Source organism: Carettochelys insculpta, chromosome 4 (genome assembly GCF_033958435.1).
Source record: "Carettochelys insculpta isolate YL-2023 chromosome 4, ASM3395843v1, whole genome shotgun sequence".
In the NCBI taxonomy this organism is placed as follows: Eukaryota; Metazoa; Chordata; order Testudines; family Carettochelyidae; genus Carettochelys; species Carettochelys insculpta.
In genome coordinates, this window is record NC_134140.1 from 50,938,644 (window position 1) to 50,965,622 (window position 26,979).

Consider the following 26,979-nt stretch of genomic DNA (forward strand, 5'->3'; position numbering starts at 1 on the left):
ATAAGAACTACACCTCTTCCTTTGGACTTGGGCTTATACAGGCTTCCCCCTTGTGATTGGTTGTTTCTGGAAAGAAAGGTTACTCACCGTAGTAACGGTGGTTCTTCGAGATGTGTCCCCGTGGGTGCTCCACATTAGGTGTCGGGCTCGCCCGGCGCCGCAGATCGGATCTTCCAAGCAGTTTCTGCCGGACCGTGCATGCGCCGGTGCGTGCTGCTCCCTTGCGCGCTCCTGGCCACGTGCGCGATCCGGTCCCCGCCAGTTCCTTGACCAACCGCCTAGGATGCTCCTGCAAAACACTAAACAGAGATCCGAAGCGGGCAGGATGGGTGAGTAGTGGAGCACCCACGGGGACACATCTCGAAGAACCACCGTTACTACAGTGAGTAACCTTTCTTTCTTCTTCGAGTGTCCCCGTGGGTGCTTCACATTAGGTGACTACCCAGCAGTAACCCAAGATTGGAGGTGGGTAATCGGATTATGTGCAGCTTGTCCCCGAGAGGACCGCTGTCGAGAGATGGGTATCCTCTTGGAATACCCTGTGAAGGGCGTAATGTTTGGCGAAGGTGTCATAGGATGACCAGGTCGCCGCTCTGCAAATGTCTTTTAGCGCAACGCCCTTGAAAAAGGCTGTTGATGCCGCCACCGCCCTAGTGGAATGAGCCCTGAGCGTGGCCAGTAAAGGAGTCTTTTGAGCTCATAGCACATTTTTATGCAGGATACGATGTGCTTCGAGATTCTCTGCAAAGAGAGACCTTCTCCTTTTGATTTGGGAGCGATAGAGACTAGGAGTCTATCCGTTTTCCGGAAGGACTTGGTCCTGTCTATATAGAAGGCTAGCGCCCTCCTCACGTCCAGGAGGTGTAGGCGCGCCTCTTTGTTAGAGTTATGAGGCTTTGGATAAAACGAGGGTAAAACGATAGGTTCGTTAATATGAAACTCAGAAGAAACTTTAGGAACAAAGGCTGGATGTAGCCGTACGGTTACCGCCTCCTTGGAAAAAACAGTGCAGGGTGGCGTTGCCATAACTGCCGCAAGCTTGCTCACCCTGTGAGCTGACGTGATTGCGAGAAGAAAGGTCGTCTTTATCGTAAGGAGGCGGAGGGAAACCGTGGCCAAAGGCTCAAACGGTGTTCCCGTTATCGCATTAAGCACCAGGTCCAAGTTCCACGAAGGCGGAAGCGGTTTCCGAGGGGGGTATAGGTTTACCAACCCTTTGAGGAACCTGGTAACCATGGGATGGGCAAACACCGTGTGCCCTTCCTCTTCGTGTCTGAATGCCGAAATGGTGGCAAAGTGGAACTTTAACGAGGATAGTGAGAGTCCTCCTCTCTTGAGGTCCAGTAAATACTCTAATATCACAGGTATAGGCACCGAAAGGGGGGCTAGCTGTTTGGTAGAACACCATGCCGTGAAGCGAGTCCATTTCTGCTTGTAGGTCTTCCTGGTGGAAGTCCTCCTGCTACTTTCTAGGACTTGCTGCACTTCCTCCGTACATGTGCTCTCTAGGGAGCTGAGCCATGGATTAACCACGCTTGTAGTCGCAGGCCTTGGGGGTGCGGATGCACTATGGACCCCTGGGCTTGCGTGAGCAGATCCGGCGCCTCTGGAAGGGGCATCGGTGGCCGGTCCGACATGCGCAGGAGTAGGGGGAAACATTGCTGTCGATCCCACGCTGGGACTATCAGGATCATTCGGGCTCCTTCCCTCCTGGCTTTCTGCAAGACTTTGTGGATGAGCACTGTGGGAGGGAAAGTGTAAAGCAGGGGGCCCCTCCAGGAGATCGCGAATGCATCCCCCAGGGACCCCCGTCCCAGTCCTGCCCTGGAGCAGAATCATGGGCACTTCTTGTTGTGTTGAGTAGCAAACAGGTCTATCTGGGGAAACCCCATGCGTGAAAAATTGGTCGTAGCAGAACAGGACGGATCTGCCACTCATGCGTGAGTGCAAAACGCCTGCTCAGCTGGTCTGCCTTCACATTGTGAGCGCCTGGTAAGTACGAGGCTCTCAAGGTTATATTGTTGGCGATGCACCAGTTCCACAACCGGACTGCTTCCGCACATAAGGCACGGGATCGAGCTCCTCCTTGCCGATTTATATAAAACATGGTGGAGGTATTGTCTGTACTGATCCCGACTACTTTGCCTTGTATATGGTCTCGAAAGTGTCTGCAGGCGTTGAACACTGCTCTGAGCTCCAGTATATTTATGTGCAGTGACTGCTCCGTGGAGCACCACAGCCCTTGCGTCACCTCTTCGCCCATGTGTGCTCCCCACCCTATGAGGGAGGCATCTGTAGTAAGAAAAACCGATATTTGTGGTTGGTGGAAGGGTACCCCTGTCAGCAGGTTCTTGGGGTTTACCCACCATTGCAGGGATTTGCGCACCTCTGTTGTGGGCGACACCACCCTGTGAACGGTGTGTGCTGCCGGTTTGTATACGTTCGCCAGCCAGTGCTGCATGCTGCGCATGTGTAACCTGGCGTTCTGTACGACGAACGTCGCTGCTGCCATGTGGCCCAGCAGCTGTAAGCACGTCAGAACCGGCACCGTAGGGCGCAAGGTGATGACTTGCATGAGGGAGCCGATGGCCCGAAAGCGAGTCTCTGGTAGATACACTCTCGCTGTAATAGAATGTATGCGTGCCCCTATGAACTCTATGTCCTGTGTGGGGTCTATCTTTGATTTTGCCAGATTGATAATCAGGCCGAGCGAAGAGAACGTGCCTGCTGTGACGCATATCATGCGTAGTACCTCCTCCTTCGAGGCCCCTTTGAGTAGGCAGTCGTCCAAATACTGAAATATAAATACCCCCTGTCTGTGCAGGTAGGCTGACACCACTGCAAAGGTCTTGGTGAAGACTCTGGGGGCCGAGGAGAGGCCAAACGGTAGGACCTTGTATTGAAAATGTTCTTTGCCTACCATGAAACCAGAGGAATCGTCGGTGAGCCAGATGGATAGTTATGCGAAAATACGCGTCTTGTAAGTTGAGGGCTGCGAACCAATCTCCATCATCTAGTGCCGTAAGGATGGAGGCGATTGTGATCATCCGAAAGCGTTGCTTGCGCAGGTACCAGTTGAGGCCTTGAAGATCTAAGATGGGCCTCCAGCCTCCTCTCTTTTTCTCCATGAGGAAGTACCTTGAGTAGAACCCTCTCCCTTGCAGTTGCTCTGGCACTCTTTCCACTGCCCCTATGAGCATGAGATGGTCTACCTCCTGCTTGAGCCTCGCTACGTGGGAGGCCTCCTGGAGGTGGGGCCTGGGTGGAGGTCGTGGCGGTGGGAGCGACTGGAAGGAGATGGCGTACCCCGTGGCTATGATCTCCAGCACCCATTTGTCTGTGGTGATCCTTTGCCACTGGTCATAGAATGGTCGGAGGCGATGGTGGAATAACTGCTTCGGATGGCCTTGTGCGATGGTAGTGATGGCGCAGCCCTGGATCTGTGTGTCAAACTTGTGGCCTTTGGCCCTGCCCCGAGGACGCACGGCTCTGTTGGGAACGTCGCCTGGGAGTTCTGTACTGCTGGTGCTGTTGATGTTGCCCTTGCTCGTAACCCCTGTGGTACTGGGGACGCTGTTGCTGGTACTGGTACTGGTACCGTCTTTGTTGAGGGTAGTACTTTTTCCTTCTGTATGGAGGGGTGTAAATCCCCAGGGTCCTAAGTGTGGCTCTTGAATCTTTACTGGAATGAAGGACCGAGTCAGTTGATTCAGCAAACAGCTTCTGCGAGTCGAAGGGAAGATCGACTATCTTTGCCTGCAGGTCCCTCGGTATACCCGAAGTCTGGAGCCAGGACTCCCTTCGCATCACCACTGCCGTAGCTGTGGAGCGTGCTGCTGTGTCCGCAACATCCAGGGCGATCTGAACTCCAGTCCTCGAGGCCGCGTAGCCTTCTTGCACGATGGCCTTGAGCACCGGTTTCTTGCCCTCTGGAAGCGAGTCCATGAGGGAAGTTAACCTAGTGTAGTTGTCGAAATTATGGTTCGCTAGATGCGCTGCGTAATTTGCCATCCACAACAGTAGAGTGGAGGAGGAGTAGACCTTTCTGCCGAACAGCTCGAGCTTCTTGGCATCTTTGTCTGTTCCCCGTCTTGAATTGAGATGTCTTTGATCTTTGTTGCGACGACTCCACCACCAAGGAATTTGGTTGTGGGTGGCTGAACAGGAACTCCATGCCCTTCGCCGGCACGAAGTATTTCTTATCCACTCTCTTGTGGACAGGCGGAATAGTCGCAGGGGTCTGCCATATCATAGTGGCGGACTCCAAGATTGCGTCATCAAGCGGTATTGCTATTTTTGAGGAGGCCGGAGGTCTCAGATTTTTGAGGAGCTTATGGTGTTTCTCTTGCACCTCTGCTGTCTGGATGCCTTGCGTGAAGGCCACCCTCTTAAACAGCTCTTGAAACTGTTTGAGATCGTCCGGAGGATGGACGTCCCCCGGGGCCGTAGCCTCGTCCAGGGAGGAGAGCGAGGAACCACTAGGGTACGCCTCTCTGGACCCTTCCAGTTCCTGTTGGTGATGGTACATCTGCTCGCTGGAAGCTTGCAAGGGAAAAATCTCGGGGTTCCATAACCAGTTCCCCCTGAGATACTTGAGTCTCTGTCCCCATTTGCGATTGCCCTCGGGGATACGGGACCGTCTGTGGGGATCTTTCCCTGGTAGATTGCCGACGGTGTCTATGCCCCGCGTGATAGGGGCGACCATGGCAGCATGGGCACTGTTCTTGGGAAGGTGACCTAGACCACTCCCTTGGTGCATACCCTCTGCGTCTGGGGGAGCGAGATCGTCGAGAGACCTGGGACACTGGAGAGAGCGATTTGTGATAGTACTCCAGCGGCTCAAACCCCAGGAAGGGTGAAGGTGGTCCCAGCCAGGGCGAGGCTGGTTGTAAAAATGGAGACGGGGGCTCCGGGTAGGCTAGGGGGGACCCCTGCCTTCTAGTTGGAGTCTGCAGCATGAGCGGAGAGCTGAGAGAAAGCAACTCTGCAGCCCTGTCTGGAGAGGGGCTGCGGTGCCTTGTTTTGTGTGCAGCCTTCCCCCTCCCTTGAGGGGGTAGCTCCGCCCTCTGACATGTAGGGGATCTTGGCCCCGTCCGCGCCGTGCTCGGCACACTTATGGGCGGTGCTGCACGGGCGGTGTCCTCAGGTGCCTGCAGGCTGCGTGCCTGCGCGCTCTGCACCGCTGGTTCCCCGGGGGTCGGTGCCGCTGCTTGCGGTGCCCCCGGTACCGGCGCTTGTTTAGCTGCCACCCTGCCTGCGGTGCGGGGCGGCTGTTTGATTATCGGAGGCTGAGCCGCCTCCACGTGGCTCTCCGTGCTGCCGCCGATCAGCTGTTGCTGCAGCTGGGGGCTGTGCGCTCCTCCCGTCCCACTCGCTGTTGCTGCCGGCAGGGATCGGGCTGGGGAGACTTTCCTCCGTTTTTGCGCTGATGGGGTGAGGGAGGCGGCTTTCCTTTTATGGGCCCCGGAGAGTCCCTCCTGCTGCGGCCACTCCGGCACGTCTGGCTGGAGGGCCTTGTCGAAGAGCAGCATTTTAAGCCGCATCTCCCTTTCCTTCCTTGCTCTGGCTGTTAATTTTGCACAGAAGGAGCATTTCTGCGTGACATGGGACTCCCCCAGGCATCTTATGCAGTGACTGTGCTCATCAGACGCTGGCATTGCCTCTCGGCAAGACTCACATTTCTTAAATCCTGAAGAGGACATTGTTGGTGCGTCTTTCAGTTGTTAATGGGGTACTTAGCACCTTCTCTGTGCTGTTTTCCCCATCTCCGATAGCCTGCCGCGGCAGGAGGGCTAATGGCCCTAGGCTCCTGGCCTCCGGTGCTCCGCTTGTTACTAGGACTGGACTGAATGCCATCCCGCTTGTTGTTTCTTTTTTTTTTTTTTTGAAAATAACTGGCTAACTTAACAGTAGCCTAAAAACTTGAAAACTTTAAAGAAAAACAGTTAAAACCATTGAATACGCTAACTTGGCCGTAGCCTAGTCGGATTCCGTCTGCAGCCGACGGCGGTTAAGAGGAACTGGCGGGGACCGGATCGTGCACGTGGCCAGGAGCACGCAAGGGAGCGGTGCGCACCGGCGCATGCGCGGTCCGGCAGAAACTGCTTGGAAGATCTGATCTGCGGCGCCGGGCGAGCCCGACACCTAATGTGGAGCACCCACGGGAACACTCGAAGAAGTTCTTTTCCTCACCGTCTTGAGAGAGCTTCTCTCACACTAAGCACCTCCCTATAAATGAGCTGAGTACTCATTATAAAATCAAGCGTCAAGATGGACTCCCTAAATTAGCTTTTTGCAGACAACATTAACCTTCACTTCCCTTAAAAGGACAAGCAACCTCATGACAATACCATACAATACAGGGGGCCTCCTTTACACATTGTGGTTAGGGACCACGAAGTCACAATGTAAAGCAAAATGACGTATAAGAGGGAATTTTGCCCATAAGAATACATACAAATACAGGGGGATAGGGACCTCCCACGTTCCTGGTGAGCTGCCACTCTGCAGGGTGCCCCTGGTGCTGCCCCCCCAGGCTCACTAGGCAGCCTGTTGGCCTTGCCAGGTGCCAGTGGTAGCACCAGTGTCTCCCAGTGCAGCAAGGTGCTGAGCAGGGCTGGATGCACCAGGGAGCTGGGAAGGAGGCGGCAGCCGCCCACTCCCCCGGAGCCCCAGGCCATGGCAGCCCCCAGCACTCCTGGGAGCGCCAAGGAAGCGGCAGGGACAGGATAGCCACGGCGCTTCCCCCAAGCCGCAGTGGCAGGGACGCAGCAGCCACAGCGCTTCTCCCCTGCCTTCCTCAAACCTCAGCTGCAGGGAAGGGGCAGCCATGGCTCTTTCTCCTTCACCCCCATTTCCCTGAGATCCAAGGAAGAAGCAGGGATGGATGAGCCACAGCACTTCTCCCCCGCCTTCCCCAAGCCTCAGCAGCAAGAGTGCAGCAGCCACAGCACTGCCCCCCTCTACCCTGAAACCCAAGGAAGCAGCAGGGATGGGGCAGCCACCCATGCTCTCCCCAAGTCCCAGGGAACCTGCGGGCTCCCTTCTCTCCATCCAGCAGCTGCAGAAGCCAGGCAGGTTGAGCTGCCGGATGAAGCTGGTGAAGTTGGCGGTCCTGAAGAACTCAGCAGCTCGGCCTCAAAGAGGACACTGGGCAGAAGAAGCATACTTGATGACTTAACAGCGTAGAATTTTTCCATCTTTGCCATCAATATGTCCATGCTGTAAGCGCAAAACAATGTACATCGGGGTGACATAAAGGGGACCCCCCCCATATATAGTATTGTTATGAGTAATTGTACGGTAGTACCCAAAGATTTTTTTAAAAGTACTTGGTAAATTATTGCTACTGCTTTAAAATAGTAAAATATTTTATACACTCAGGGTTAATATGACTAAACTGACTATAACATAAAATTTTGGGTGTAAGCTTCCATGATTTTCTGACCCAGAAGCCAGAGTGCTTAGAAATACTGACACTGTATCATACTTTATGTAAGACATCAACATACAATAATATGAATTGTTTATCAAGGGGTTGAGATGATATATAACCATTCATAATAAATACTATGTATACTATATTACATTAGTTTGATAAAACCATCCTTCTGAATTAAGAAATTTGAAACCAAATATTATAGGTACTAGATAAAGAGAATAAAAGGTCTACATAGCTGGGATCAACAAAAGATATAATAAATATCTTTCAAAATACTCAAGAGTATGCACAGTCTATATGTGATAAGGGTTCTAAAGTATAAATTACTGTACCATGGAATCTTTAATTATCAATACACTACACATACTGTGACATTGATTCCATATTCTTTATGGATATTGGTTTATGAATGTGACATAACTGGCATACACCTTATTTTAAATACTTCCTGTAGTGTATCATTGAAGAAGTTGTAATCTACTGAATAAAATTTTTCCATTTGTGTGCACGTGTCATTCCTGTATTTTAAGTTAGAAATATGAAGTATAAACTGTTTTACTCACATGCACGTGCCAAGTGAACGCCATTAAGAGTATTTCAGAAACGTATGGCTCGTTGATAAAGACAATTATCTGTAAATGGGTTTTTTTCTTATGGGCCAGTCCATAGGAAGGGCTAAGAGTTCCCACAAGAACATGTGTTTAGGTCACCTGATATGGGTGTCCATCATTAGTTCAGTATTTTTCCGGGGGAGGGGGGTGAGGGTGGAAGGCTTGCCAGAAAACAAAGCTTCTTGTTTCCTGCACAACCTATTTAAGAGGGAAGCTCCTAGAGGTGGGGCCATCAGTCCTGAGAAAACCCTGTTTTACTATATAAGATGTCTGCAAGAAACAACTGGAACTGAGGAGTAAGAAGTGTAGGGAATGTGGCAGAAGGAACGCAACGCTGCTGAAGGCTGGGAGGAATGTGTCTCCCAGAGGTCATCTGCATCAGAATGCAAAGGACGGCAGGTGTGATACTGAGGCTGGGAGGAATGTGTCTTCCAGAGATCATTTGCATGAGAATGCAAAGGTGTGCATGTGTGATACCTTTTCAGGCAAAGCCTAATGGGTAGCAAGTAAGCCATGAGATTTGGTCTATTATAAACATGTAGTTGTAAAATCACAATTTAAGCTGACAATGCGGGAGTTGTGAGATGTCACCAATGCTCTGGGTTGTTGTGGGGGACAGGACAGTCGCCATAGCTGCATAAGACATAGATTACACAGGGCTCCCTGGTTTAAAGCATTGTAAGAGAGGAGGGGGGAGGTAGTGGTTGAGCTAGCTTGCTGAGTGCCATGGCCCTGTCTATACTTTGGCCATATAGCTATAAACCTGGCTTGACTAACCCTCCCCACCTGTTGAAAGATAGAGCTGGATACTAGGGTGTTTGTGAAACCCCATATAAGAGATACCAGGAGCTGAAATCACAGAGTGGCAGCTGAGGCCATGCAGAGCTGAAATCACAGGGTCCTGCCTTAGGGCAACCCCAAGCAGTGGGGTTGGGAGCGACCATGGTGACCAGTGGGCGGCAGGTAGGAGGAGTGGCAGACGACGGCGACTGGCAGGCGGCCGGTAGGAGGAGCGGCAGACAACGGTGACCAGTGGGTGGCCAGTAGGAGGAGCGGCGGACAACGGCGACCGGTGGGCGGCCGGTAGGAGGAGCGGCAGACAACGGCGACCGGCGGGCGGCCAGTAGGAGGAGCGGCAGACAACGGTGACCGGCGGGCGGCCAGTAGGAGGAGCGGCGGACAACGGCGACTGGCGGGCGGCCGGTAGGAGGAGCGGCGGTGGACGACGGTGACCGGCGGGCAGCTGGTGGCAGCAAGGGGAGGCTGCAGACAAGTGGACAACTGCCCTGGTGATGTATCTGCGGGGTTTGGGACTGCACCGCAGAAGGTACACCCTATAACTGTGTGTGGGGTAAAGGGCCAAGAGCCCCAGCAAGAGACTGGGTTCTGCTGCATATGGGGATGGTATCTGGGTAAAGGGGGTTTGTCTCTTCTTTGCTTAGATATACTGCATCTGTCACTGTAACCTTGGGGTAGGTTATGGTCATTAAACACGCCATTTCTGTCTCAGACTCTGTGCTCGCGGGGGGGGGCGGGAGGAGAACTGCCTTACAGGCACCCAGCACGGGGGTGAAATTGTCCCAGGCCACTGGGTGGGGGCTCGAACCAGTTGGTTGTATCCTTGACAGGAAAACCCCACACGAGTTGAACCCGGCCCTTCTGGCAGGCATCTGGCATTAATAGAAGGGTTACAGAAGGATTTGTCTCAGACTGGAGGCTTTCCAGACTGTGCAAGAAGATAATTAGTACTACTTCTGAGGTATTACATGTAACCAGTTTCTTACTGAATTAAGCTTAGCTGACAGGTTTGTTTTATTTTGCTTAGTAATTTACTTTACTGCTGAGGGATGTGACCCCATCTCTGTGCCAGTGCTTGAGGAGGCCAGAGGACAAGACTCAGTAGGACAGTAAGCTGAAAAATACCCACAAGGACAGGAAGTTTGGCTCAGTGGTATTTCTTTGCGCAGTGACAGTCTGAATGGCATCTCTATGACTAAACCCACTGCACATACATTTTTCTTTATGGCCAGCATATATCTTTAAAACATTTACTCTGTTTGCAAACCAATACCATCCAGAAAGCAAGTAATTTTTTTAATAACAGCAATAATTTGTAGGGTGAACATTTAATTTTGAAATATATAACTTTGTGAGTAAGTTTTCTTCCTTTCAGTTTATGGGTGGATTTTTTCTTTATTCCGCACGTGCACGACATCCTAAATAACAATACATAAAGTGAACATGACAAGAAACATCTTACCATACCTATACATTTCAAGAGCTTTCATATCATCCTCATCAAAGTCATCTTCAGCTTCATTTAGTTCTTTAAGAGTCATTCTTTCATATGGTTTCACTAAAAGAAACCCCAAACAACCAATTAATCAGCTTTTGTCCACTGAAAAAACAAACAATATTTCAATATTTTTAGATGCAGCTATGAGGGCAATATCAATGTGAAAAATATCTCATGTCTCACCTATGAATTTGGTCACACAACCAACCTCATTCAAGAGAAACATAACTGAAATTTGAGAAACTATAAGTTGCCTAATACGTTTTGCCATTTTCATTGTTATGTTTCTCTGAAACAGCATGCCACAACTGAAAAGATGGTTACTCACCTTCTCATAACTGTTGCTCTCCAAGATGTGTTGATCATATCTATTTCAGTTAGATGTCTCATGCCATGTGTATGACTGTTGAAAAGCTTTCCCATAGCAACTACCATTGGGTGTCTCTAGAGCCCCCTGAAGTAGTGCCAGTATGGCACTCTATGTATGACCCCACTGACCCGACCCCTATCCCATCTCCCTCTTGCCAGGTATTACAACAGAAAGAAAGGAGAGTGGACATGGAACAGATATGAGCAACACAATTCAAAGAACAACAGTTACAAAAAGGTGGATAGCTATATTTTCTTCATTGAGTGCTTGCTCATATCAATTCCCCATAGGTGATCCCCAACCCTTAGGCAGGCAGTGGGACTGGCGTTAACGATTGCAGTACTGCTGTGCCAAACACCAAACCCTCTCTGGCCTGATGCACAATGGCATAGTGCAATGTGAATGTATGAATGAATGACCAGGTAACCATCTTGTAGATTTTTTGACTGAAGATGTGAGCCAGGAATGTGGCTGAGAAGGCCTGCATCCCCATGGAGTATGCAGTAATAGTAGATGGGGATCTCTGAGCCAGATCATAGTATGTATGGATGCACGCTGTGATCCAGAAGGAGATGCACTATGAGGAGACTAGCAGATCTTTCATATGTTCTTCTACTGCCACAAACAGTTGCATTGACTTTCTGAAGGGTTTGGAGTACTGGAAAGCAGCTACAAAAAGATAATTTTCTGAGACACATTTCCCTTCTGAAAACTGATTTTCTGATCAGCCTTCCCTCCCCACTTTGTTCTTACCAGCCTGTGTGGGTGGATAACTGATCAGTAGTTTGTTTGAACATCAGTTTTGCACTACTACATTAAAGAACCAAAATATTCTATTTTTGAGTGAAATTATATTAGAAATTTTGCATCATGATAGATGTTTCTGAAGAATCCTCAGATCTGCACATTTTGTCATATTAAGAGCATACATTTTGAATTTTACTTGCCCTGGGCTTCTTTTTGTAAACGTAAAACCATTTCTTCAGTTTCATCTTTTGGCTTATCTTTCGGAGGAAGAATTCCAAAATCTCTTAATACGTCATTCCATTCCGTATCTTCATTGGGATCCTATTTTGAAATTATCAGAAGCATCTGTTTATTATAACAATTTATTTTGGAATGATGGAATATCTGAATAGGATAATTGATGCATATTTGAAGATATGGACAACATGAAAATATTCACTTATCGTCAAAAGAGATTTTCCTTCTCAGACTCAAAGAATACTTTCAACACAACACTGACCAGCACACCGTTACACAGACACCCTCCCAGCAGCACAAGAAGAATAACTCCACATGGACTCCTCCTCAGGGTAGAAATAACGGTCTGGACCTATCTATAGAATGCCTCCGCCGACGCGCACAGGCAGAAATTGTGGAGAGACAGCATCATTTACCTCACAACCTCAATCGTGAGGAACGCAATGCCATCCACAGCCTCAGAAACAACCCTGACATTATAATCAAAGAGGCAGATAAAGGAGGAGCTACTGTCATCATGAACAGGTCTGACTACCAGGAGGAGGCTTCCAGACAACTCTCCAATACCAAATTTTACAGGCTACTTTCCTCAGATCCCACCGAGGAATACACTAAGAAACTACGCCATCTGCTCAGGACACTCCCTACACAAGCACAAGAACAGATTTATACCAGCACACCTCTAGAGCCCCATCCGGGGCTATTCTACCGACCGCCCAAGATCCACAAACCTGGAAATCCTGGATGCCCCATCATCTCGGGCATTGGCACTCTCACTGAAGGACTGTCTGGTTATGTGGACTCTCACCTCAGACCCTATGCCACCAGCACTCCCAGCTATCTCTGAGACACCACTGACTTCCTGAGAAAACTGCAATACATTGGACGACCTACCAGAAAACACTATCCTAGCCACCATGGATGTAGAAGCTCTCTATACCAACATCCCACACAAAGATGGAATAAATGCTGTCTGGAACAGTATCCCTGGTGATGCTACAGCACATCTGATGGCTGAGCTCTGTAACTTTATCCTCACACACAACTATTTCAGATATGGCGACGAGATATACCTTCAAATCAGCAGCACAGCTATGGGTACCCACATGGCCCCTCAATATGCCAATATTTTCATGGCTGACCTGGAACAGTGCTTCCTTACCTCTCATCCTCTAACACCCCATCTCTACTTACGCTACATTGATGATATCTTCCTCATCTGGACCCATGGGAAGGAGACTCTGGAGGAATTCCACCAGGACTTCAACAACTTTCACCGCAACATCAACCTCAGCCTGGAACAGTCCACACAGGAGATCCTCTTCCTGGATACAACGGTGCTAATACACAATGGCCACGTCAATACCACCCTGTACCGTAAACCCACTGACCGCTATGCCTACCTTCACGCCTCCAGCTTCCATCCCAGACACACCACACGATCCATTGTCTACAGCCAAGCACTAAGATATAACCGCATTTGTTCCAACCCCTCCGACAGAGACAAACACCTACAGGATCTCTACCAAGCGTTCTTGAAACTGCAATACCCACCTGAGGAAGTGAAAAAACAGATCAGCAGAGCCAGATGTGTGCCACGAAGCCTCTTACTACAGGACAAGCCCAAGAGAGAAACCAACAGAACACCACTAGCCATCACCTACAGTCCTCAACTAAAACCTCTACAGCGCATCATCAAGGATTTACAACCCATCCTGGACCATGATCCCCCACTTTCACAGGCCTTGGGAGGCAGACCAGGCCTTGCCCACAGACAACCGGCCAACCTGAAGCAAATCCTAACCAGCAACTATACAGCGCACCACAGTCACTCTAACTCAGGGACCCATCCATGCAACAAACCTCGTTGCCAGGTCTGCCCACATATCTACACCAGCAACACCATTACAGGACCTAACCAGATCAGCCACACCATCATGGATTCATTCAGCTGCACATCTACCAATATAATTTATGCCATCATGTGCCAGCAATGCCCCTCTGCTATATACATCGGACAAACTGGACAGTCTCTACGTAAAAGAATAAACCCACACAAATCAGATATCAGAAATGGCAACAGACAAAAACCCGTAGGAGAGCACTTCAATCTCCCAGGCCACACAGTAGCACACTTAAAAGTAGCTATCCTACAGCAAAGAAATTTCAGGACCAGACTCCAAAGAGAAATTTCTGAGCTACAATTCATCTGCACATTCGACACCATCAGCTCAGGCTTAAACAAAGACTGCGAATGGCTGACTAAATACAAAAGCAGCTTCCCCTCCCTTGGTGTTCACACCTCCAGATCAACTGCTGGTAGTAAGCCCACCCTTGCTGACTGAGCTAACCTTGTTATCCCCACCCTTGCTCTGGCTTAGTTATACTTGGCCCTGCAGATTTCCAGGACCAGCATCTGATGAAGTGAGTCTGTGCTCATGAAAGCTCATGCCCAAAACTTTTCTGTTAGTCTATAAGGTGCCACAGGACCCTTTGTTGCTGCACCTACAACTAGTGACGACTCCAAATCCAAGTCCAGCTAGGTCTAATATTTTAATATGTTGGGACTCCTGCTTCAGAGATAATATCAACATCAAATAAGAAGTCATAAATATTCAATAATCGTGGAGGGTTTTAGACCATATTCACCTCTTTTTTTGCAGTGTTGCCACCATATTATTTGGTACTATTTAAAGGGTACCGGCTTCTAAGGTCAGAGCAGATGGGCAATGGCTTTTCTGACTTTTTCTTTTGAAGGTCTGCTGCTGTTAATTTGCAGTGGTATAATTTCAGATGGTAATTGGGAAGTTCCATATGGGCAGGGCAGTTCAGTCCCACAAGACTGGAAACATGGCTACCATTTCACGCTTCCAGAGAAAGGCAACATGAAGGAATGCAAGAACAGGAGGGACATCACGTTACTGTCAATTCCAGAAAAAGTGTTCTGTAGGATCCTCTTGAGAGAATGAAGACAGAAATCAATAGGCAGCTCAGAGAATAACAGGCCTGCTTCTGAAGACAGAGATCTTGTACTGACCAAAAAGCAACTTTCAGAACAGTTTCTCGGGTGGCACGTTCATAGACTTTGAAAAAGCCTTTGGTAGAACTGATAGAGAACTTTGTGGAAACTGCTGTAACACCATGGCATCCCATTCAAAATTATTAATTTGATTCGTTCAACGTATGAACCTTAGACATGCCAAGTTGCTCACAATGGTGTCTTGACAGATTCCTTTAGCAAACTGACAAGGATGCCTACTGTCACCTTCCTTGTTCTTGATCACAAGGGACTGCATTATGAAGAGGACAAACATGTGACAATTAGGCATTCAGTGGACACTTTTCATAAGCTAGAGGAAATTGATTTTGCTGATGATGTTGCCCTCATTTCACACCAACATGAAAGAACTGAAAGAAAAGATCACAACACTCAACAAAACTGCCTCAATGACTAGACTGAGCATTAACAAGGGAAAGACGAAGACAATGAGGATTATCCAGTCCAACAACAACATCATCACACTGGGAGGGGATGACCCAGAAGATGTGGAATAGCCTACCTACTTGGAGAGTATTATAGACATAGATGGAGGAACAGACAAGCATATCAGTGCCAGGATAGGGAAAGCAACAGCTGCATTCAAGACTCTCCTTTCCATATGGAGTTCACAAATAATATCTGCAAAGACAAAACTGCAGATCTTCAACACAAATGTGCAGTGTGCTCTTGTATGGATGTGAGAACTGGCGTACTAAAAAGTCTTCAAATCACAAGCTACAGACATTCATAAACAAATGCCTGAGGTACATCCTTCACATCAAATTGCAAGACTTTGTCACAAATGAGGAGCTTTGGAACAGAGCAGGACAAGAACCAACTGAAACTGAAATCAAGAGAAGAAAAGTAGGAATGGATAGGCCACGCTCTCACAAAACCATCATCCAACATACCCCATCAAGCTTTCACATGGAACCCGCAAGAAAAACACAAAAGAGGAAGACCTCGGTAAATGTGCAGAAAGTCTACTAAAACTGAAGGACAACTACTGAGGTACTCCTGGAGCCAGCTAAAAGTTCTGTCCCAAGACAGAGTGAAGTGGAAGAGACTTGTAGATGACCTATGCTCCACATGGAATACAAGGATTAAGTAGCATTTGTGGAAAAATCCTCCTCTGAGGTGCTTCATATGTCCCTGTACATGGGCTGTGGTGTCTGTGTGGTCCCTCTGCACCCTGACCAGATGGCCCAAGAAACCAAGCATTTAAATTAAACAATCTGCTTTGTCAGCAGTGGTGACATGCTTCCCCTACAAACTCCAATAAAATCATCAAAGAATTTATTCAAAGTTCATTTATTAATAGGTTTACAATAGGCCTTAGAATACTGTATAGGCAAAAGCATAGAGGGTAGCCGTTAGAAAATGACAGTTACAATTAATATTCAGTGGGCTATGAATATGTATGAAGTTATGGTTTGAAATGTTTCAAACTGATTGGTCAATTTAGAATCCTTATACATATGTAGTAGTCAAATGCCCCTTTGATACACTGTGGCACTGAGGAGGACCTAGCAGGCAGAAGTTGTCAAACAGGTCCACCCAGGCGGCATATATTCTGGGGAGCAGCCCTGCTTGGTGCAGTGTGACGCGGACCCTGGAGGAGAGAACAGAAGAAAGAAGACTGCAGCAAAGGACTGAGTTAAGAGCTGGACTTTGCCAGTGGCCAAATCATTGGGCAGAAGAGCCGAAGCTGAACCGTTGTGTCAGTCGTCGCTCGCTAGCCGCCGTGGGCCGCCGAAGAAAAGAAGAGAAGACCAGAAGAGCTCCAGCATCGAGAGCTAAAATCACTGAAGGCTCCAGTGCTTCGCCTGGAGAGTTCGCCTGGGAGACCGCACCTTCCGGTGCCTTGCACGGGGGAACTGCGGCAGCAGCCCCGCCCTTTAAACCACCGACCCTTGCCTGGGCCGGTGGTTGAATTTAAGGCTCTTTTTTCCTCTTCCAAGGGGTTTTTTGTTAAACCAAGCCGGCCTTTTTCTCCTTGGCTTCTTTTTTCCTTCTTTCTGTCAGGCCTTGCGCGGCACCGTACAAGCGTGCCTGTGCTGGCCATCACTTCCTAGCTCCTGTGCCAAGAGACCTGCAGGCCCAGCGCCTGGACACAGAGCGGGAAGAAAGAGGTATAAAAATACTGGTTAGAAATAGAAGTGATTAAGTTGTTGTAGAATATGAGTAAGCTAATGTGTATTTTTTATTGCTGCTGCTGTATTTTTGCATGTTGTTATATGTGCTAAGTGTTTGTATAGCAGACTATAGTACAGTGGGCTGGAACTTCCCCAGACTCTACTCATTGCGGCTTACATTCTGTAAACCCTGTATTCTAATACTTAATGTAAAACACAGGAGGCCAAATTCAACGGCCTAGCCTAAGAACAGTTCATGCAAATAGAAAACTAGAAAGGTTCATGACTTGTTATTATTAAACTACATCAAATAACAGCTGTTAGCTCCCCTCTTTATAGAAGGGTTGAGCGGCTAGGGATAACCCAATAAAGGGTAAACCCTGGTAAAACTTTAATCCCGTTTTGGGATAAAAGTCTGCAATAAAGGGCTGTTCATAAGAGGGCAGTCGAAATAGGCAGCACCTAAGGGGACAACCTCTCTGAAGGAAACCCCGCACTATTTTCAGGGCTCTCCCCTGCTAGGCCAGCAGGGCAACCCAATTAAATAAACGAGAGATAAATAGCTTAGCCAAAGGCAGGCAAATTTCTCTTATAAGAATAAGATCTGCTCCCCTGAGGTAGTTGGCCTAGGGTTGAGCGACCCAGCGAACCTAAGGAAGAGCTGGGAATAACTAAATAAAGTATTAGCTCTGTTGTAATCTCTGCCCTTTCTAGCACAACAAGAAGACCATTCCCCTCGGTTCACTTTAGTGAGCGACAGGAAGGGGTTAGATAGATCATATTAATATCACTACACATTGTCTAAGGGCTAAACGCTGAAGAAGAATAAGAAATCCTGTGTTAGTGTTGGAATAGCAGGGGTAACCTTACATTTGTGAGCTAGGATAGTAGTGTTCCACATATCCTCTTTTCTTGGCTCAAATAAATTCCCTTGTTTTTTGTTCAAGAATAATCTGGTCTGTCATTCTTTCCAGGGCAACTCGCTTAATTGCATTACGGTCCAGTCACACAACCTGAATAACCCCGTTAAGATCAGACCCATCGTAATACAGGGCAGGGTTGTGGGGTAAAAATCCTGGGAGCGCTGGGTAAAGGCCTTTAAGTCACTGGTGCTCCGGCCCGACAAGACTGACGTGTTATAATTTATTCATACGTCACGCGGTCTTGCAGCTCCTGTCAGTATTGAGTACTAATAGCTCCTAAGGTCAGATGATAAAATGAGTGAATAAAAAGTGAAAATCCATTTTCACTTAAAAATGAGCCCTAATCACTCATTAAGCCTAATCAAATATTTATTTCTTTGTAAGGTCTTGCTTTGGAATTAATAATATGGCAAAAATTGTTATATACTGAATATATGTTTTCCTTGACTGGAACACAAAATTAGCATCTAAAACTTTTGAGAAATTGCACTAACCTGCTTTTAACAAAATCAGGTATACAAAGATTCTCTTGTACTAGGAATGGAGATCCATCAACTACATGAAAAAACTCACCCAGATCCAGACAGACATCATCATGTACTAGTGGTGCCCAACCTCATTACACAGGAGGACCACCTAACCCTAAGCATAATATTCTGTGGGTCAAATAGAGTCTATATATTTTAATAAGATTTAAAGTTAGCACACTGATTTTTATTTTAAGTTTCTTTCCTATGTATTTAGATAACCAATATTCAGAATTGTATATTTACACACTTGGGTAAATTAAAATGATGTAAACATGATGACAAAACATTAATGAATTGGCTGCTAATATACTGTGCTGAAGCTGTTACGAGTCTTACCAAATGCTCAGGTGGGCCATGTTCCATCCTCAGGTCATAGGTTAGGCAACTTTGCCTTATACAGTAGGTATATCACTTTGGGGTTATAATTATTCAGTACCCTTTATAATTCCAGAGACTACAGAGGTTAATTTTTATCAGTCCTCTTGTTCCCTAAGGTAATGAATAATTAAATCAAACATAGCCTGTTTTCTCTCTCTTCAAATCAGGATTTATGTTCCATCTCTTGAAAATTAGAATTGGATTTCACCAATATAAAGTAGATGCTTCTGATAAATCAGGTAGATGTTTTGAAAATCAGCACAAATGGAAGTGTTCAGAGGATTTAAGTGACAGAAGAAACATTAGTTAAAAAGGCACTGTATCACTTACAAGAAAATACAGTGCTCACACAAAGACCTGACTATTAAAATTAATGACTTAATAACTTAAAGATATCTAGTTAATTTAATGAATTAATTTCAAATCTAAAAAATGTAAACCCACCTGACATCTCAAGAACAATTTAAATACTACTTTACAGCAATCCATTCTTAAATAGTTTAAGCAAGTTTAAAAGATTAACCAGTCTTACGACTGTAAATTATTTGGGCCAGGAATAAGTAATATTGGATAGCAGTGTATACATCTCTCCATAAATTTTAGACATGTTCATCTGTCTGTGAGTCCGTCAATATGTGAGTTCCTTTGCTCAAGAACTCCTCCTAAATGGTATGACATAGGACCACCAAATTTGATATGCAGCTTCCTTTTATTCTAACTTAAAGCAAGGGTTTGGTTGTGCTCCTCCCACCTTCAGAGCACAGTTGGGCAAGGTAACACAGCCCTGCCTCCACCCCTCCCACATGACTCACAGCCTGCTCCCCAAGCCCAAGCCATCCAGCGGGCTGTGCACAGCCAGCCTGCACAGCACCCCTCACTTTCCCCCAAGTCATGCCTGGGGAGTGCCACCAGGGCTGGCCTGTGTGCCTCCCATGCTACACACCCTGGGCCAGGCCCTGGGAATGCTGCTGGGGCTGGCCTGCATGGCCTTCCCCACACCAGCAGAAGGCCTATGTGGTCCCTTCTGGTCCCTGGCCACCCTTGTCCCCAGTTCCCCTGTCCTGGCAGGAGGCTTCTGTGGTCCCACCTCATTCCAGGTTGCACCTGAGCAATGCCAGATAAGTCTTCTAGTTTAATAATAATATATGTGTAGTGTACAGTATACAGTACACATAGAATGAATCAGTTTGTAAAAACATTAAAGCCTAAATGGGAAACCTTGCATAAAACACAGTTATACTTTCACAGTGTGGCAAGTCTGATCTTCAATAGTAATTTGAATTCATTTCTGTTGTAAGAAAGGCGCCAACACACACAAAATAAACTTCCTAGTAACAGAATCATAGCCTTTGCTTGTTCTGTGCGTGTATTAACCATTAAATACTAAGTTAACCTTTATAAATTCACATTTCCATTCTTGATTATATATTTATAAAGGGAATCCCAGAAAAACTGCCCCTCTAAACTACTTGTTATCTATCTAGATATTTTTACACCATACTGCTTCCCATGGTACCTCAGAATCTTTATTGACTCTCAATCTTCAAAAATTCCCAGTCATCTATATTTATGTGTACTTTGCACTCAAATTCCTAAACCTACTGAGTCAGAGTGTCTCAGTCTTCGTAAGGCTTCTTTTCACCCCTCGCATGAGATTATGAGACACAGAGTCTGTTTACATGGCCTTCTGCAGAATAAGAGGGCATGGCCAGGTATCTAGTCCCAACAGTTCTTGTAATAGCCTTTTCCCCAGTACAAAATTTAGAGCTGTCCTTGAGGGTACTTTGGAATCTGCACTGTTTCCTCCACTGCATCCACTTCACAATGCACTAAGCAAAGCTCTTCAGATCCCCTCTCTTTGTACATCTTTGTACCTCCCCAGTTACGACAGCTTGACCTAGCTTACAGTCCTCAACTCTGGCATCTTCATGCAGCGACCTTCCCTTCCTAGCAGCACTCAAATCTTTAGACAGTGTTTCATCTCAAAGAGTGAAGTTCAATGCACTTTAAGTTGAACACTAGAACATTATTAAATCCTGTGGATTTTTCCATTCATGTGACTGAGTTGCTTCCTGACGATCTCCAGCAATTCTTGGTTCCCCTGGTATCTCATCCATAATAGTCCCTCCAGGGCACCTAGGCATTCTAACTGCAGCTCCACTGATCATGACACATCTTCCTTATTCTTACAAACATTATAAGAATTTAAATAATTTACACCCTGACCCAGAGGCAACTGGTGTGGAGATTGAGGGGTGCACCAGTGAAGTGCCCCTCCACTTCCCTGCTCTGTGCATACCTCTCCCCTTCACTCCTCTGCCATCCCTGCTGTGCCCTTGCCCCACCTCCTCCCTGGCCCCACCTAACTCCTTCCAAGGAAGCATTCCCCCCTCCTTCGGGGCAGTGCAGCCTAGGAGCAGCCCTTTCAGGCCATGCCACTACAGGGGAAGGGTCAGACTCTCCTGTACCCATCAGAAGCGGTGTGGCACTCATGGTGAGTGCGCAGGAGGCAATGCAGGGGGTGCATGTAGTCCTACATGCACTCCCCTACACATCGTCTATGCTCTGACCCAGTGTCCCTTCAGCCAGAGTTTGCTAACACGGACCTGAGTTGTAGTCTTGCCTTTACGACAGACTCACTTTGTTAAATAGTTTGGGCTCCTCAACAGGTGACCATGCCAGGAGTGATCCCCCTGTCTTCGGGTCTAGCAAACTGTCTCTTTGTGGAGTCTTCTCCCTTTTTGTGAGATTGATTTCTGGATGATCCTCTGTCTCATGTTCTATGATGAGCTCTTTAGGCTCTCTGAATGTTAAGTCCACTGACCCACAAGCGCCTTTTTCCTTAGAGGGTGGGTCTATTGTCCTGCTCAGGGTGTCAGTTTGCAACCTTTCACATCCTGGACAATACCTGATCTCTACCTGTTAGTGCGGGAAGTGCATCACCATGCACTGCAACCTCTTTGGAGCACTAAGAAGAGACTTTGCCATGCTTGTCTCCAGGGATCACTTGTGGTATGACTGTGCTATTACAGGCTGTCCATAACTACATTCGCACCATTCCAAAAGCTGGAAGGCTTTTTCTATTTGATTGTAAACCTCTTCAGTCTCTGCCACAGCTCTCCTGGTACAAGCAATTGTCTGTTTCTATAAAAAAATTACACCCAATGCTTCCTCTGATGCATCACACCTGAGTGTCAGTTTACCTCCTTGATGGTAGTACTTGACGACAAGTGCATCCATTATTTGCTTCAGCATGTCAAATGTTTGCAATGGGAGATCTGCCCAGCAACATTTAATATCCAGCCTTCTGAACTGATGTATGGGCTTCTGCTACTGCAATCAGATGTGAACAGCAAATTTCCCATTCCTCTGAGGACCTGTACTTCTTTCACATGTGCACTGGCATGTCTCTGATTGCCTCAATATTGTTGGGAATCTTTTTTCAGTCCCTCAGCTGTAAGTAGATGTCCAATATATGTCACCTCTTGCTGTCTGAGTCATATTTTTTTCCAGACTGAATTGTGATATTATCCCTGCACCACTGTACAAAACTTGTCATTTTCACTGACAGTCTCATTCAGCTTCTATATTATTGCTCACGTTGCCTACAGGAAGGGTGTCATCTGCAATGATTTTTACCCCAGGAGTCCTTCCAGCCCTTGGGTGAATATCCTTTAGAATACCTGGATAGCAGCGGCCATCTATTGTGATCAAATGATATTGCAAAGGTTGTCAAGATGCCAGATTTGTCAAAGCACATGTGCCAAAGCCCATGTTTCACATCACAGACCATAAAACTTCTAGCTTGAAAAAGTTCTTTCAAGATGTAATCAATTATATGCAGGCCTGCCAACAGGGGTGGGGTGTGCGCAAAGGGAGCAGATGCCCTTAGGCCTCTTTGAAGTGCTGTGGCCTTTGAGTGCCTCAGAGATGGGGGTTGGGGCATCAGAGGATGTAATATCTCTGGGTAACACTTACCGTGGGGGGAGGTCCCTGGGGACAGTGACATGTCCCTCCCTCAACTTCTAGCTCCATGTGCTGCCAACTACTGCAGGCACTGCCTCTGCAGTTCCAACTGACCACAGTTCCTGGCCAATGGGAGAAGCAGAGCTGGTGCTTGGCACAGAACCAACATGTGGCACTAGGAGCTGAAGGAGGGACATGTCACTGCTGCCAAAGAGCCACAAGGAGACAGATGGTGAGTGTGCCAAACCAACAACCCCTCTTCACAGCATCAGCAAGGGGTCACAGGTTGCCCCCCCAGCACCCATGGTGCTCCCCAGACTGCTTCCCCAACCACACGCAGCACCCCAAGGCCACCCCTCAAACACCTGCGGCATTCTCTTCTCCCCAGATTTAGTCATGGGTATATAGTACAAGTCATGGATGGATCACAGGCCATGAATTTTATTTACCTCCCATGACTTTTACTAAAAATACCCATAGCCTTAGTTAGCAATGACACCTCTTCTGCGCACGCTTTTGTGATCCTTGCATACTTGATAATGTGTGCAACTGGAATTCTCCTTCCTGCTAAGCACTGTGGTTCCACTGCGGTATCTGCTTTCAGTCACAGCTTTCCTTTGAGGCACCTGTCATCTTTGAAAACATCCCCATATACCTTTTCAAAGTAGTTTCCATTGTCCCTGGAACTTGTCCTTTTGCTTCTTGCACGACAACTGAAAAATTCTGACACTTCACCATGATCATATTCCTGGCATGTACCACTGTATTCCCCAAATGTCTCTGATGCTTATGATCCACTTCTACAAATGTCAGCTGGTACCACATGTTATTTTTAAGGTTAGGTATTATGAAACCACATTTTCTTACAGGCTGCATTGTGTCCTCTTGTACATTATTAGATCAAGCCTGCTCTTTCAAAGGGTGTGCTCAAGACCAATTCACCCCAAATATTCACAGTAGGGGAAGGGGCACTATCCAGCTGATATCACATAGTGCTTTGTCATGTTATGTTAGATGTCATGTTAGAATCATGTCAACATTGTTGCACTGTTGCATGTCAACATTGCAGCAGTTGCTATTGTCCTGGTTGCTTTCCTGCCCAACAGACTGAATCTGTTATGTTCTTGGACTCAAAGAAAAAGTCATGATGTGATCACCACTACGATGAGCTATTCTTCTCTTGTACAAGTCTCACTGAAACTTTCTGAGACTTGCCTGCTCTTGCACACAGTTAAAATGGTTCAACTTGCTGTATTTCTTGCAGTGTTGTCCTAGGGCTGGTCCTTTTTCCTGTACCCGCTCATACTGCTCCCACAGTAAATGCATCTCACTGTTTATATGCAATTGTGGAAGCAAGAAACCAGAGACATCGCAAAAGTTTGGTCAAGCTATAGCCTGGCCTGAAAGGAACGATGGGTGCTATGCTGAAGCTATGCAGAGACAAGAGATGAGACACTGATGCTTCTCGCATACTGATATCACCAAGCAGCTTTGAGTTAAGACAGACCCAAGCAGTGCCAGCTCCCCATTAATTAAGAGAATAAGCTTTGAAGTTTGTCTGTTACTAAGCCATGTGACTATTGTTTTCTTTACTTGTAAAACTATATATATCAGCCCAAATTGGTGTTCGGGGAGACACCTATAACTGGCTAGGGGAAACTCTGTCAGTTGATGCTCTCCCCTGCAGCTGCTTGTATATTCTAACGAAGAGTCTCTGACAGTTTCTAACCAAACAGAGTGAAGCTTTGTTTCTTCTGCACAATCCTCATCCCCTGCTCTTCCTTGCCATTCTCACTGTACAAATTTCTAAGAGTGTTGCCCCTCTTATGGCTTTTATCTTTTAGCCCCAAAACTGCATGGAGCAGTCAGTGTATATAATGCTGTAACATAAAGGTCTATCCCCACACCTTCAGAATAGTCTGGACAGTTTTGTTCTGCTTTGTGGAGCAACAGGTTCCAAGGCTTCATAGAGCAGAAGTGAGACTTCAGGCATGGTGAGTTACAGCCTGTTTCATTTCTTTGTCCAGTAAGGTAACATACTATTTATACTTTTCCTACTGTTCTAGTCCTCCCATATAGTTAGGTCTATGTAGGGGTCAGCAACCTTTCTGAGGCATAGTGCTGAAATTTGACATTTTGACCTTTATTTACAGTCCAGGTGCCAATGATACTTTTTAAAGTCACTAACAATCCTACTAACAACAGCCTAATTAATAAATAAATTAAGATGCAGAGCTTTGCCATTTAGGTGGTGGTTGGTAAAATTAGCTGGTCTTTTGTTGATCCACAGGAAGCATGGCTTTGAGCAAGCTTCTGGCTGCACAGGGGAGAGGCTGAGCTATCTGATCATGCACCACTCTTGGCACCTGTGCCAGGGGTTGCTGACCCCTTGTATATAGATATATATATATATCTTGAACTCTTCCCTGTACTCACTGGACGAGGTTTGTATCTTTAAACTCCAGAGGGCTTGAGATTGACTGTGGCAAAGATTACTAGCTCCTGAACTTCAGAGTACTCACTGGACAGGCCTGCTACCATGTTTCATCTGCAAAGACTGAAGCTGAATGCAGGTTAAATTGAATAAGCACATCTTTATTCAACTTTATGGACTGCTCTGTCCACATGCTTTAGTTGCTCCCAACTTAACACTACCAGTTCCCCTGGCCAACAGCTGGCCCCAGAAAACCATGACCCTTGGATTCCATTTCTACTGATCATGGTAAGACTAGAGCTCTGTCATAGAGATCACAGATTCTGTGGATTTCCAGGACTGCCGTGACTACTCTTGGGGCAGGGCAGAAGCAACTGTCAGCCCCAGGGTTGCTAGAGCAGTGACCCCAGTGCGGAAGCAGTGCCTGGGACTGGGTCATCACCCCTGGGGCACAAACAGCAGCAAGCTCATGCCACAGGAGCAGTGAAGCTGGAACAGCTGCCAGCAGTCAGTGCCAGTGCCAGTGCCATCAGAGCAGGAGTATCTAGCTGGAAGCACACTGGAGCAACTGGCCTGGGCTGAGTCAGTCCCCCTGGGGCTGGAGCAGCTCCAAGCCCCCAGCAGAACTCTATTTCTCTCCTATACTCATCAAGTACTTTCAGTAAAAGTCACAGACAGGTCATGAGCTTCTGTGAATTTTTGTTGACTGTCCACAATCTGGGTATTAAAATACCCACAACAGACTCTTAAACTTAAGCATGAAATAGGCAGCTCCCTCTAGCTTCCCATCCCTCAAAATAATCCTGAGCTTTGGTTAACTCGTATAGGAACATAAAAACAGTCATACTGGGTCATACCAAAGATCCATTTAACCCAGTATCCTGTCCTCTGAAAGTGGTCAGTGCCAGGCACCCCAAAGAGAATGACTAGAACAGGTAGTGATCGAGTGATCCATCCCATCCCCATCCCCGCTTTCTGGCATGAATTTATCTAGTTCTTCTTTTAAACATGTTATCACTTTAGCCTGCACAACATCCTCTGGCAAAGAATTCCCGTGAGACTATGTAGGGTGTGCAGAACTCCTTCCTTTTCTTTCAGACCTGCTGGCTCTTAATGTTATTTGATGATGCCCCAGTTCTTGTGTTAGGTCAGATCTCCCCACCTGAGAGTCTTTTACGGCCCAGTGGACTGGACGGTTTGCCCTTGTGCAGGTGTTCCACGGACAGGTCTGGGATGGAGCAAGGGCAGACAACTGAAGTTCGCATTAAATCACTGGCTGATCAGGGAGGGATGAGTATCAGCGAGGTAGCCAAGGTGCCACAGGACTTGTTGTTCAGGGAGGGATGACGACTCCGTCCCACTGGAACGGGCCACCAGCGAAACACGGGAGTGGCCATGACAACCCCTGCCCCACACACCCCCTTTCCCCTCCAACTGGCTCACCCCACCCCAAGACAGGCTGCCTGCTCCCCGCCAACCCCTCACCTGCATGGCCCCAGGCCGGGGGGCGGGCGCTCTCCCCGCCGGCGCAGCTGGGTGTACTCCCGGCGCGAGGAGGGCGGGTCAGGCCTGGCGCCTGTGGACTGAGCGGCGGCGGGCGCGTGACTCGGTGGCTGCGCACGGCCGATCTCCTAGGCGAGCGTCCGCGCGCTCCGGCCGTTATTCGGCTGCTTAGAACGGTCTCCGCGGAGACACAGAGGTGTAGGCGGATCCAATGGAACGATCACATGCGTATTCAAATCCGCAGGGACAGCGGCCGTTAGAGCCCGGCGAGGCTGCGCGGCGCTAGCTCGGGTGCCCCCTCGCCCGTCTGCAAATGCGTCCGCCTGAAGCGCGCGGGCGCCGCTGTGCCCGGGCCCGCAGGCTGTGGC

General features: G+C 47.6%; 1 protein-coding gene across 1 annotated transcript in view; it reads right to left on the bottom strand.

Annotated features, from left to right (window-relative positions):
• PDCL2 (phosducin like 2) overlaps positions 1 to 26,979 on the bottom strand; it is a 39,084-nt gene extending 12,105 nt beyond the window's left edge. The window contains exons 1-3 of the mRNA XM_074991816.1: positions 26,594 to 26,979; positions 11,666 to 11,786; positions 10,318 to 10,408 (exon numbers count right to left, since the gene is read on the bottom strand). Coding sequence (XP_074847917.1) covers positions 10,318 to 10,408; positions 11,666 to 11,786; positions 26,594 to 26,599 — 218 coding nt within the window. The 5' untranslated portion in view covers positions 26,600 to 26,979. The remainder of the gene's footprint in view (positions 1 to 10,317; positions 10,409 to 11,665; positions 11,787 to 26,593) is intronic.